Here is a 14,069-nt window from a genome sequence, read left to right as displayed (position 1 = left end):
AAACAATATAACAAAAAGAGAAAATAGGTCAAATTTTCTTTGCTCCTCTACCCCAAAATGTTATCCTTAATGCAATGAAACATGGGTTTCTGTGAGGACTGCATTTTGTTGCTGACTCATTTGTAAGCCTTGCAATAGAGTAGGCAGGGTGGGTGTATGGGAGCCTTGAATTTCTTCTCCATCAGAGGCTCTTGAGTGGTGGAGGTGTAGGTGGGAGGGAAAAAGTTATTAAAGTCATGTAGAGATTTATTTTAAGGGAAATGTGAATGTGTCTATGAGCGTGTGGGTAAAGGATGGATGTTATAACAATTTTCAGGGGATCCTGTTAAAAACCCAGTTTTCTCTTTATTGGAAATCACCTCCCTACAGATGAGCAAAAATGAACTGTAAGTCTGATGCTGGGGTTTCAGTTCCAAGAGCTGAAATGGTTCTGGTAGATGACTAAGTCCAAGAAGTAGGCTGCCAGAGTGTAATGGAAATGAATATTACTGAAGAAAAAGCCAGGAAAGCATACCTAGAAGGATATATACATCCTCTGCAGGATGACTGAGGTTTTGGATTTCTCCTATATCACCTGCAGCACTTTTCCTAGCACCAAGTACAATAGAATGTGTTCAATAAATACTCTTAATAGACTACATTTCAGAAAAATGTGTTACCTTTAATATCAATTATGTGAGCATGCAACATTGCTAAATACAAAAGTCATACAAGCTCACGATTGACTGCAGAGACTGCCACTCTTTTACTTAAAGAACAATTTAGGGTATTCTAAGACATCATAAACCACAAATCCTTTCCTGTTTTCACTTGATTACTATACATTTTCTCTTTGCTACTATAGGTTTCACTCAGAAGCTTTCCTGCCCAGCCAGTCCTGCCCAGCATTTCTTTACCCATTATTACTTCTTTCAGGGGAAATAGCAATATCATTTATCTTCTAAAATGATACATTGCCATCATAGCTGAGTAAATCTCAGGTGTAGGGTAGGTACAGTGTGCTGCTCTGGGGGTACTAAGAATCAGAGGCTGCAATTTCTGTCATTGATTGGAAAAAGCATTTGTATGAACATAGGATAAAAATTGTGTCAGCATTGGTGTTTACAATTGATAAAAAAATAAGTTTGACACATTCACACTTGTTGCAAATGAGTCAAACTGAAATATTGTGTTTCTGGGCAATTTAACAAAATTAGTAGCATTTGGCGTAAGAAATGTAAAAATGCTAAATTTACAGACCACGTCAGAAATATACATTCTATGAGGTATACTCCCTAAAATAAGTTGTAATCAACTTTTATTTTGTTCGAAGTATGCTTTCTATAATCTAGTTACATCTTTATCATTACCAATTTAGGTGACTTTGAGAAAGGCAGTTCCCCTTTTTGGTACTCAGTTTTCTTTTCTAAACATTGGAGGGAATGCAAGTCCTTCTCCAGAACTTACCTACAGATAAATATATTCTTTAACTAGCCTTAATGTTATGGCATTGCCATAGAGAGTTCCTTGGACATAGACAAATGGACTCAAATTTTAACTCATCACTTATTCACTTTTTAAGCTTGGAAAAGTTATACCTTATTGAGTGCTACTATGTGAAATGGAATAAAGATATCACTTTAATTGAATTGTTTGAGGAATAAATGGGAGAACATGTGGGAAAGAGATGAGTATAGGAATGGCCAGTTAATAGACATCCAATGCCTCTTGTCAAATCATTCCTTTGGTTTCCTATCTTTTCTTCCTCTCCTCAAATTCAGATCCATGCATATTATTGGCTTTCAAACTAAAAATATTAAAATAAAATTTGGAAGATACAGTGTACTTTTTGCTAAACAAAATTTAAAGGATGTGAATGTTTTGGAAAGTCAATTTTTATCTTCCCAGCTTGGGAATGTCTCTGAGTTTGAATATAGCAGACAAAGTAGCAGTAAGTGTTCAAACTCAAATGAAGCTCCATATGACTTTGCATTCGAGCACTATTTATATATATTCAAAGACACGCATGGCATCACATGCATTAATAATAGTATATCACATAGGAATATAAACATTCCACATATACTCAGCACTGATTTTAAACTTTGCAAAATCACATGAAATCAGTTTAGAATTCTACAACTTTAAGGAAGAAGAGAAATTTAGATTCCACAAGAAAGCCATCAGGATAGTAAATGAGGACATCAAAAACCAATTATGTGGGTTGGTGTTTGAAACAGACTACCAGAGATTGTCTAAAATAGTCCCAGAAACTTCTGTTCACACTTGTGAGTATATTAATAGATGGATTTGTTTAAATTTTCACCAGATATTTTGGCCTCTGATGGGTTTTATAGAAGGAAGTAACCTAAAATTTAATCTGTCTTCTAGAAGACTTAAATTGTTAACTTTCTTTTGTGTGGTAATAACTAATGGATAAGATAATGAGACTCATACCCTTATCTCAGTCAGTGAAGATGACTGTAAAGGGAAATGTGAGCAGACTTACCTTTCAATCTGTCCCTACCTACAGAGAAAGGCTGAGTTCCTAGCACAACTACATAGATTACCTGTTAAAATGCTGATTTACTACCTACTGTGGCTGGAACTGTGCCTAAGCCCTTGAGGACAGCTTAGTGGGATCTTAATTGTAAAGAGACTCCTGATGTCTGCTATTTGTCCAGTAACTCATGAGCCATTGGCATATTACTGGTTCCTTATTTATTACCACTGACAAATGACTTCATAATACTGACCAGAAGATTACACAGGTCACAGAAACTTTCCATAAAAGAACCATGATGTCAAAACACAGCATAGGCTATCAACAGTATTAGTGAAAATTTTGTTAGCATCTAATGGTGATAATTACTGTATCAGAATGCAATTCAAACTAATTATTAGTAAAAGTTTACAAACATTAAAAAGTGCATAATAACATTTGGATCTGAGAGGGCTGGAAAAAGACACGAAAGACACAACTCAAGGGCTTTACTTTTGTGATTGGTGTCCACATGATTGCAAGGAGATCACTTTCTCCATCCTTTTCAGCCTTGTGGAGAATAAGTTTTTCTCCAAATTTAAATAGTAATGTACAACATTGTGAGACACTTGATTCCAAAGAACAAAATTTTCCAGTTCTTGGTATTATCTTGGCTTTTCTTTTGTACATTCTCAATTCTCCAAGGTTCTTACAACTAAAATTAACAACATTGGTTGGGATAAGACCCTTAATTGGGAAGGAATAGAACAACTTGACAGTTTGAATTTCAGTCTGTGCAGTCTCCAAACAGACTGAATTCAGGAATATTCACATTGGTGGATATTTTCAAATGCCTGTATAATAAAGCAAATGAGTCTTGATGAAACGGTTACAGCTTAATTCATCAATATACAATGAAGGAGGGGAAAGATTATGTTATTAAAAAGTGTGTTCTGTCCTGTGCACACCACCACAATATGAAAAATTAAAAACAGAAACAAACAAACAAAAAAAGCCAGGCAGCCCTTTTAAAAATGAGTGGTATAAAAATTCACAGTAATGTACATCACTTTTGTTTTTCATAAGCAATCGAAGAAGGGGGCAGTGCTGAGCATCTATATTGTACAATACAAAACAGTGTAAAGAACACAGCAGTAACACACAGATACATAATGCTAAAAACGGTGCTTTCTAGATGGTTCTTTTACTGGGTGAATACTTGATCCAGAGATGTTTAAACTCTGGGTTCAACCAACCCTTTCCAATTAGACACAATTAAATCCTCTGACATTGTGAGGGGCCAGATGCTACAGGAATCATCATCTAGGTCAGTGCTACTCTCTACAAGCATTTCATCATATGGTCAAGTGAAAGGATCCATACAAAAATGACATCCAAACACAAGCCACAGGATTTCAACCATTGCTAATGACAGAGGTAGAGAAAAGTCTGTCTGCAGTCACAGCCTCTGCCCTCATTTTTAACATGATAATGAGCAGTTTCCTGTGATACAGCACAGCCATTTTCTTTTTCCTCTTTTTACTCATGGAAACAAATGCATTCCAGCAAGGCCTGGAATTTTGCCACATTGTCAGGTGTTGTTAAAGGTCAAAGCGGGGCTTTAGCTTTCAGATTTTGCTGCTTCTCCCTGGGCTTCCCCACTTTGTTCTGTTGAATTTCGCTGTGCATCATCTTCACCTTCTGTAAGAGAAAATGAAAAAAAGGATGAAGGCAGAATAAAAACTACTCTTTAAATTTACTGACTCACAATGTCATACTGGATATTCTGACATACAAAAGAAGTCAAAATCTTCATACAGACAAGTGCATTTTCTTGGTGGTCAGAGTTCACCATTAAGGATATAGCATAAGTTTTGAAAGCCTGGCTTATTCTGTGAAGTTAGGACAGCATGACTCAAAAATAATATTTGAATTTTTGGAGTTACTAGTGATTGACAGGGGACAGATGTGAACATGAGGTTAAGGGAATAATTTTATTAAATGGGCCCACTGTGCTGACCCCCACATGCTTTCTTTTCCAAGAAGCAATTTACCTGCAGCCCTGCCTGGCTTAAGTGGACAGGATATGTCACATTCCTCAGCAAACTACCTGTTATCTACAGAAGAAATGCAGGCCTAAAATAATGTCAATAAGATGAACAAAGTTACTCTATATGGGAAGAATTTCGTGATCCTTTCCATGGACCAGATCCCCAAACCCAGGGAGATAAGGCTAATTCCTTTTAACTATAAAATCTGTAAGAATTTATGGTTAAGTATCCAATTAGAATGAGTCAGCATAGGCCAAAGTGACCTAGAGTTATCATGGCAGTGGGGACTTGAAAGTCCGATGTCATCCTGCTATCAGTCAAAAGTCAAGAGGTGGACCTGGGTGGTACTATCTGGAAACTTCTCTGGGCTGAAGTGTAGGAGAAACATGCTGTTCCTCTTCTTTCTGAGAGGACCCACACCCTCTCCCCTGGGAATATTCCTTTCCCTTCAGTAAACTCATGCCTGTTACTCTGAGTAGTATGTTTGAAATCTTTCTGATTTGATTTCGACAAATGGGATTTGAAGAGGAGAAGGGATCTTCCTGCTGCCTCACTTTTCCAGAAGGCTACAGATCTGTAACAGCAATCAGTTATGCTTTTGATAAATAGATAGGAAGTATCATGGCCAAGTCATGCCACTTAAGTGTAGCTTTACAGGATGCAGAAGTCAGTACTGTCTTTAAGCAGATATCAGAAGTAGGAACATATGTTTGTCTTATTTGAAGAAATATTTAAAAACTGTATTTTTCATTATTGATAACACTTAGAATTAACTCAACTGATTTATCAGAGATTGTATTAGTTTAAATTAAAAGTTATGGTAGGAAATGAAAGGACATTAGGTCAGTTGGTCTGTCTCTTCTCCTACAGTTATAGTGGCCCCTGGCCTGCCCTTAGAGAATATATGCACAGTTCTAATAATACTACCCTCATAACTGTACCCACAGCAGCAACCTTAGTCAGTAACATTGCACACACTGAGACTGAACAATGCTTTCACTTCAGATTAGTTCACTTTGCAAGCAAGCTGTAGGCATTCCTTAACTCAAAACATGCATATATCTCAATGTGTCATTTGGTTACTGGGAGACCAATATGGCTTGGTGGGGAAAATATTTTGGGGTGTTACATGACATAAATTATATGCTAGCAATCTGTTATCACAATTCAATGAATGGAGACAATTACACAGGTCCATTCTTTAGGCTATAAAGTTTAAAGCCAATTACTCTTTACTCTTAGAAGGTACACACAAAACGTTTCACCAATCTCTAGTGACAATAAGTCCTTAGGGAAAAATAAAGTTTTTCTTCTACATAAAAATCACGTTCTGTTTTAAATCTGCACTAAGGATATGACCAGGCATTAGTTATCATTGTTTGTACACTATTTGTATTGTTAAAGTAATGAACAGGATTCCAAGATGTGCAGATGGCCTGAATCTGAGATGTGTAGATTAGCATGCAAGAAGAATTTGATAAAAAGGAGAAGATCTTGTTAACCAAATGAATAAAATCAAATTGAGGCTGATGTAAGATAGTATAATATTTAAGGGTAACAATGACTGCATAGAATAGAAGATGAGAAACTTGACTCCCATGAGGACTGGGACTTTCTAGGTGTTAGGGGACATTATGTTGCAAACAAACTGTAGCCAAATAGATGTTTGTTAACAAACCAAGGTAAACATAGGTAGCAATATTACTGAGTATAAACTAAAATGAAGTGGAACACTTAGAAATTACAAAGGAATTCATAGAATTCTCAGCAATATTAAATTTGCCATTATATATTTTTCATTTTTTATATTATGCTTACATAGTATATAGTTATTTTTTTTTGTAGCTGTTGATAATTTGCTTAGTTCTAGACTTCATGACTTGAAGAGAAACAGAAAATTTTGCAAGGACCTAGGGAATTGCAATTAACATTTTAGAAACATTTAGAAAAGGAGGTATTTGGCAACATGAAGATATCTGGTTTATTTTAAATTGTGTAATTAGATACTTAAATATGTGTCAAATTATTTTATTTATATATTAACATAAAATCTTATTATCATTTGTTACTTATAATTTAAATAATGTTATATTGATTAATTAATAAGAAAGGTCTTCATACTAACAATTCTTAATTTCAGGGAAAAAAGAAGAAATTAAATTATTGTGATTAAAAATGTCATAAATATTAAGAGTGACTAAAAATAGCATATTAATGTAAACATGAAAATATATATATGATAAAAAATGAACAAATTCTCAAAAACAAATTAAAAATGTATTTACTCATTTTATGACACCAAATTATAATTTTCCAAAAGTCTTTCTCAGAACTATTTTGAGAAGTAACTATGTTTAGTTATAGTAGAGAAGCAATGAAACCTAAAATATTAAAGGTCTTTATATTCCAAAGTGGTGATGTTAAAGTCTTATTATTAATCTTAAATTGAAAAGTTGTATCTGTGACATTTAGCCATTGAATAAAATTTGTATTTTAGGTCTTGTTGCTGAGTTGCTTCATTAACGCATATATAGTCTTAGTTTTCTGACAAACTGAAGGCTTTGTCAGAGAAATTCTAATAGTGAAAACACATGAATGTTATAAGTGGAATCAGCAACTGATAAGTGCTTTCCCATAGACAAAACAATATGGCTTAATTGTGAATTCTTTTCAATTTTAAGTGTTATTTTTTGCACAAGTCTTCTCAAATAAACACATTCAGTTTTGATATTTGAAAAAGCTATAGATGGAGAAACTAACAGGGAGCTTATTCTAATACTTTTAAAAGTAAGACTATCAAAAATTTTAATTATTAAACTTGTTTTTGTTTGTCATTGGTGAAGTCAAACTCCTTGGATAAGAATTTAAAGTCCAGTAATAAGATATTTTTTCACAAGCCCATTTAATCATGAAAGAAAAACCAAAAACCCTTTTTATCTAAGAGTTACTTATTCAACAAGCTATTTTATTTCCATCCTTAATAAAACTGGTCCCAAGCCCTTTTCTTCTGAAATTATTCTAGAACTGAAGTCCATCAGACTCACTTAAGAATCTATTAAATATCTGCCTGGTAAAGTTTGAAGGGGCCAATATCACTAATGTAGGAGCTCCAACTTTGTTAAATGTGCTACATAAGCAACTATAGAGCTTTTATAGAAATTAGGACTAAAATAAAAGCCATGTGTTTTATTAATTATATTAATAAGTTAAAGACTCTGCATTTGAGTGGAAAACTGTAAAGAAAAGTCATCAAAAGCAAAGTGGGAGTGATTCAGAAAGTAATCATATACTTTCATCTTGCCCTAGACTATTTCTAACTCTACTGGATTACTTTCAAAGGTGGCTTTTTATGCCTCAGTCCTACGTACTGAAATGCTGCATATTATTCTATTTTCATAGAGAAATGTATATGAAATGACTCACCTGTCTTGTTGATATCAAGACCTGCTAATTTCAAGGCTAATTCATTGCTATTGCCACTCGCAGAGGAAACCAGGATATCATGTATTGCATTTCTTCTACCTGTTCTTCCCGAAGCAATAAAATCTGCATATGTAGTTTCCACATCAGTCATTGCTAACAAATATCCACATAGCAGGGACTATAAAAAAGAGGAAAATTAATAGGTAAATATAATGGTAGTCAATAGTATACATTTAACAAAAACACTTATTAAACTGTTGGTCTGCAATATGAATGTGAAACTACGGTTTACATGTTCACAAAACAAGGAGTGCTTTGATTCTTGTGTGCTAAGTATTTAAATCAAAGATCAGGGAGCTTGTTGTGTGAAGGCCTAGTAGTAAATGTTTAGGCTTTGTGGAACATCGGATCTCTATTCCAATTACTTAATTTTGTACTAATAATGTAAAAGTAGCCATTGACAATACAAAGATGTAATAAACATTTTTTAATTTTTTTATTTACAAAAAAAAAACACAAACAGGCAGAGAGCCAAATTTAGTCTTCATGACATATTTTGTTGATATCTGGTTTAGATAATAAAATTCTCTTTTTCTAATGCCATTTTAGCCAGTCTTCAGCCACAGAGAGATTTTAGAATCAGAGGTAGAGTCAAGTAGAAGTGGTTCAACCAACATAGGGGGGTAAGTAGTAAGCAAGTGTGCTATCCATAGTCTATGAATGTTAAAGAAATTGACCTAATATAGTTCGTTTTTTTATTATCACCATGCAGCAATCCCTGCCAGTGATAAAATACTGCTTCAACCCAGGAAGACAACTCCTTTGCCCCCATTAGCTTGACAGGAATGACAAATCTTCTTGATGATATCTTTGAAATAAAATGTTTGAATCTGCAAAATCAATAAAACTGAATTTTCCCCCCAAAATTGGTGATATATATACTTTAAGTCTGCTAAAGTTTGGATACTGAATGTCCCCCAGAAGACCATGTGTTGTTAACAACCAAGCTGTGGTGCTACTGGGAGGTGGTAGAACCTTTAGGACATAGGGCCTAAAGGCATGCGCTGAAAGGATATATTTGAACCCTGACACTCCTTTTGCTCTCTTTTGGCCTCAGTCATAAGGTGAGCAGTGTCCTCTACCACATTCTCCTGCCATGATGTATTTGGCGTACCATAGACCTAAGGGAAAAAGAATCTGTAGGACATGGATTGAAACCTCAGAAACCATGAGCCAGAATGAACTTTTCCTTTGTACAAGTTGTTTAGCTCAGATATTTTGTCACAGTGAAGCACCTGGAACTTGGGTTCTGGTCCTTGTTCTGCCACTAAATCATGAAGTGAATTTCAGAAATACAATTGACTGCCTTATTCTTACATTGTTAGGAAACTGAAGCAGCTGGATAATGTGATAATACTTTCAAGCAAAGGTATCTAAACAATGAACACTCAGAACTACCTCACTTCTAAAATCCTAAATTTAGAAATTCTCTCCTCTGGCCATAGCTTCCCTCTCTCTCTCATTTCCTCCCTCCCTCCCTCTTTCCCTCCTTCCCTCCCTCTCTTCCTTCCTTCTTTTCTTTTTCCCTTTTACACTTCATGGATTAGTTCTTCACACTGATCCCATCTTTAATTCCTATTAATATTTTTAGTTTTAGTCTACCTAGGTCCACCATTATATTAATCAGTTGCCCATCAGCTATTTTAGCTTATTATTAGCACCAAGAAATTCCTTTTATTTATTGTAATTATTGCCTTCCAGTCTACACTTCACTCTTGGGAAAACACCACAGTATACTTACTCTGTTCTCACTACTGGTGACAGTGTTGCCAGAAAAAGACACAAAATTGTGCCAACTGGCTCACCTAGAAAGTTCTGATTCTATTATTAGTATATACTACACTTGTGCAGAAATGCTTTTGTTCCCCTCCAGTTGACTCTTCCTTTTTTATTCTCTGCAGGAAGGATTCCCAGCCCTTTCCAGTCCACACACAAGACACCAACTGTTAAAAATATGACTCTGTGTCTTCCTTTTTTTGAAAAGATATAGGACTTTTGCTATGAGTTCTCCTTTTCCAAACATGTCTGTGGATTTTCTTTCTCTTCTGGATGAATTGGGCTTTTCCTTTTTAATATGTGCTGTTGATTTTATTTCCTTCCATCTTTAATGATGTCACCCACTTTACATTAACATAACATACTATGTTTGTAGAAATTTTCATTTCTGTCTCTCCCTCAACATCAACATCTATTCACTTGCCAGTTAATCATTTTATTTGATGTCACTCATATTTATTCTCTGTAAAGTACAGGGGACTCTTACTGGAGGATTGTGTTTGAGTGCTCCCATTCCCCAAGATTCTCCATGACTTGGTCATGCTGCCACAAGAGTGACCTTTGGCCCATTCAACAAAATCTAACCTATGACATGTAGAACACATTCTGAATTTTTAACATTTCTTTTAAGGCATTCCATGATCTGGTTAGGACCCACTTTTGTTGTTTTACTTCAACCATTTACTCTTATACTTGGTATACTGTAGAATAATGCACAATATTTTTCCAGAGTTTCCCTGCTGGTGCTCAAGTTTTTTACTCCACCTGGAATGCCTTTACTCAACAAACTTGCTTGTTGAAATGGACTTAGCCCTCAAAATTCAGCCCCAAAAGAGTCTTTCTTTTACCACTTTTCCCTAATTCTTCTCTAACTGTGTGAGTCTGATTTTTGCCTGGACAGGTCTCTTACATTCTAGCCAACATTAGGGTTACCTCTCCTTCCAGACAGATTACAGACTCTATCAAGACAGGAATTGCATTTTGTTTATACTTCAATCACAATTCCTAGCAGAGTCACTTGCAAATATTGCTGAATAAAAGTATGTTGAATAGAAATGACAAATGAAAAAGAAACATACTACTTGCCTTTCTTCAGTAGCCACAGAAAATTCTCCTGCTTTGATTGTATTAAATTATGCAACATTGATCTATGTCAATCTAGAATTTTTACAGTTGAAGAATCACAATCAGATAATTCAAGTGATCTGCTAATCTTCTCATAAGTAATAATTCCCTGGGATTTAGGTCTATCAAGTTCTATCTTACTTTTTCTACTTTACTAGGTTATTTCCATGAGGATGTTTGAATAAAATTTTTGACCTTGGAGTAATTCAATGCTATTGGTTGTAAAGATATTTTTATTATCTATAACATTAAGACAGTATTTAGTATTTGTTACTTTAAAGGTTTACAACTGAAAATGCATATCAGATGGGCAAAGTATATCTTATAAATGTTTAAGGGAGGTGAAGGTAGAAGAATAAACTCCAGTCATTTCCACTGTAAATCTGTTTTTATGGCATTTCAAGAAATAGGCTTTAAATAAAAGTACTATTATTTCTCATTTGGTAACAATGTCATAAAGTAGGAAAAAAAAGTCCTGATTTTTCAGATAAAGAAAATACATCTCAAAGACTTTTAGTGACCTCTGAATCATACACAGAACTATGACATAAACCCAGATCTTATTTTGTAATACATGTCCTTGTTTTGTTCTATTAATATTTTTCTCGGTAGACTGCTATAATAATACATGTGGGGGTTTTATTTAATTAATTTTGCTTGTAATAATTTTAAGATAATATGAAGTATCAATAATAAAGCAGAGAAAAGTGGTGATATGAAATCGGCATATTTGGGAATGTTAAAATATTCTAGTGGTGGCAATTCTACTTATGAGAGGAATCAACAACTGTGGATTTTGACATAGTACACTCCCAGGTTAAGAACACATGCAGGGGAAAATGGGACTATGAAAGATATGACTGTACGTTGTGCTTTACTTTTAAATGGACTTTACATAAATTTCATTTGGATTGCATAAAAGAAAATATAAACAACTGTGAGAAGATCTTATTCCTATGAACATCCCCTCTCCTGAACATTTAAAAAATATATTTATTAGATTGATGTGAACCCAATTCTATACCTGGAAAGTAACACAGAAACTAAGTGCCAGGCTTCTAATTACAGTAGCAATTATACTTATTGTAGTAATAATAACTATTATTATAAAAATAGTATTTCATTTATTATTTTTCTCCAAATAATAAATTCCTTTTCTAATAAAAGAATAATAGTTGGCAAATATCACACACTAAATATGTAAGTGACAGAATATAACTATATTTAAATGAAACATACAAGTGCTGTATATTGCATACTTTTATCTCTCCATTATTATTGTTCTTTCAGAGACTTCCTGTTAGGTGTTCAAACATGGTTGCTTTCACATGCATGGATGGCTATTTTTTTCAGTCTAATAGTTTTATTTAGTGATAACAACTACCTGAGATCCAGAAATATCTTTTACATCAAATATATCACTATACAGATGACTAATAAATACTTTTGTTTTGAAATACTGGAGAACTGTCCCCAAAATCTATGTCTTACAGATATTCACACACAAATAAATAAATAGAAAGAAATTCCAAAAAAAAGTCAAATAAATGTCAGCAACTGATAGAAGTTTAATAAAATAGCAATTAGCATATATTGTGACCTTATTAAAATAAATAGAAAAAACCCATAAAAACTAAACAAAAAGTGGACTTTCATTTCTCACTAGAGTTTCCTGTTTGCATTGCTAAAATTAGAACGTTGTAGACATGAAAAAAATTAGTGTTAGATATAGACAAGGAAATATGCTGGGTATTTTTTTTCTTACCCAACTATGCAAAATATCCAATTATAGTAATATTAAAATTCTGATTGGAGAAGAAAAAAATCTTTTATTATTTAAATACTGACCTATTCAAAATTTAGATTAAATTTTAAATCTTAAGTCTCAAAAAATTGAGATTTAAAAATTCAATCAAAATTCATGAATAAGAACTAAGCTTGCTGTTTCTTTTTCCCCTTTTAAAAAACCTTACTTTCTCTGTAATAACAGAAGCATCATAATGCTGTGCTCTAAGAATTTTTGCTTTGTATGATTGATTTCTAGACTGAAATACATGAATACATGATTCATATTGGTCTTTTCCTTGTTTATGCCCTTTATCTTTTCTAATACCATATACACAAATTATTTGAGAAAATAAACCAGAAGATTTTACTCTAGTATAATTTATAGATTTAGATAGATTCCCAAAGTCTATAAAAGTATGTACTTACATCTCCTATATTAAACAAATCAGAGTGTTCCACATCGATGTATTGTAGAAGCTGGGCCTATGAAGCTGCTAAAATGGTTTTTATAGTGACATTGAGTCATGAGCCAAATGGTGACTACAGAACATGCTAATTTTACTCCTGTAAATGGGACACACGAAATCAGACTCACAGACTTGGAAGAAAGAATGGAGAGAATGTCACCAGCAAACACTGAGGACTTCTCTCTAACATGAATAGTATGACTTCTTTAAAAGGTTTAAAAAGAAAAAAAGTTCTTCCTGTTCCACTAATATTAATGCAGTTCTGTAACTTCTTGATTGTTACTTTATGAAATTATGTAAGTGTGTTGAAAGCCCTTCAGTAGTTTGCTGTGTGCTTAGTATTTGGTCAACATCAGAGTTTCTAAATTTGGTTTCAGAAATGCACTACATTCTTGAAGATTATGGAAAATCTACCATTATTTACCATATTTGAAATGATAAAACTGAAAGCCATTTAAAGATACCAATAAGACCTTTACATGTTTACATAAATATTTTTAATGAAAATAAATATATTTTCTAAACCACGAAGAAAATAATGACAAGAATAGTACAGTTTTATATTTGCAACTCTGGCTTAATATTGCAAATGTCTGGCTTCATAAGAGACATCTGGTTTCTTAAATCTGCTTCTGCATTCAATCTGTCTCAACATATTGTTTTACTTGAAGTATATGAAGAAAATCTGGCCTCATACAGAATTTTTGCTTGGAAAAATGAGGAGAATTTTAATAGTCTTTTCAAATAATTTTGGATTTTTTAAAAATGTGGAATCTAGAACCAGAGTAATATACTTACTATACACTGTTGAATGGATTTTTACTTGCACTTTGAATGGATTTTTTTTCCAAATGAGCAATATCTGATATTAAATATATACTTAATATATAAACATAGTATCAATATATTAATATGACT

General features: G+C 33.5%; 1 protein-coding gene across 2 annotated transcripts in view; it reads right to left on the bottom strand.

Annotated features, from left to right (window-relative positions):
- Window positions 1-640: 640 nt before the first annotated feature.
- Pkia (cAMP-dependent protein kinase inhibitor alpha) overlaps window positions 641-14,069 on the bottom strand; it is an 88,188-nt gene continuing 74,759 nt past the window's right edge. Inside the window, exons 1-3 of one of the 2 annotated variants that reach the window (XM_076836132.1) lie at window positions 13,111-13,200; window positions 7,936-8,113; window positions 641-4,162 (exon numbers count right to left, since the gene is read on the bottom strand). In XM_076836132.1, coding sequence (XP_076692247.1) covers window positions 4,083-4,162; window positions 7,936-8,086 — 231 coding nt within the window. In that variant the 5' untranslated portion in view covers window positions 8,087-8,113; window positions 13,111-13,200 and the 3' untranslated portion in view covers window positions 641-4,082. Of the gene's footprint in view, window positions 4,163-7,935; window positions 8,114-13,110; window positions 13,201-14,069 lie in introns of those variants that run through there. The other variant, XM_076836133.1, reaches the window with a different exon arrangement.

The sequence above is a fragment of the Callospermophilus lateralis genome, chromosome 16 (genome assembly GCF_048772815.1).
Source record: "Callospermophilus lateralis isolate mCalLat2 chromosome 16, mCalLat2.hap1, whole genome shotgun sequence".
In the NCBI taxonomy this organism is placed as follows: Eukaryota; Metazoa; Chordata; class Mammalia; order Rodentia; family Sciuridae; genus Callospermophilus; species Callospermophilus lateralis.
The sequence above is the reverse complement of the archived record's forward strand: the minus strand, read 5'-3'. Positions and strand labels throughout refer to the sequence as shown.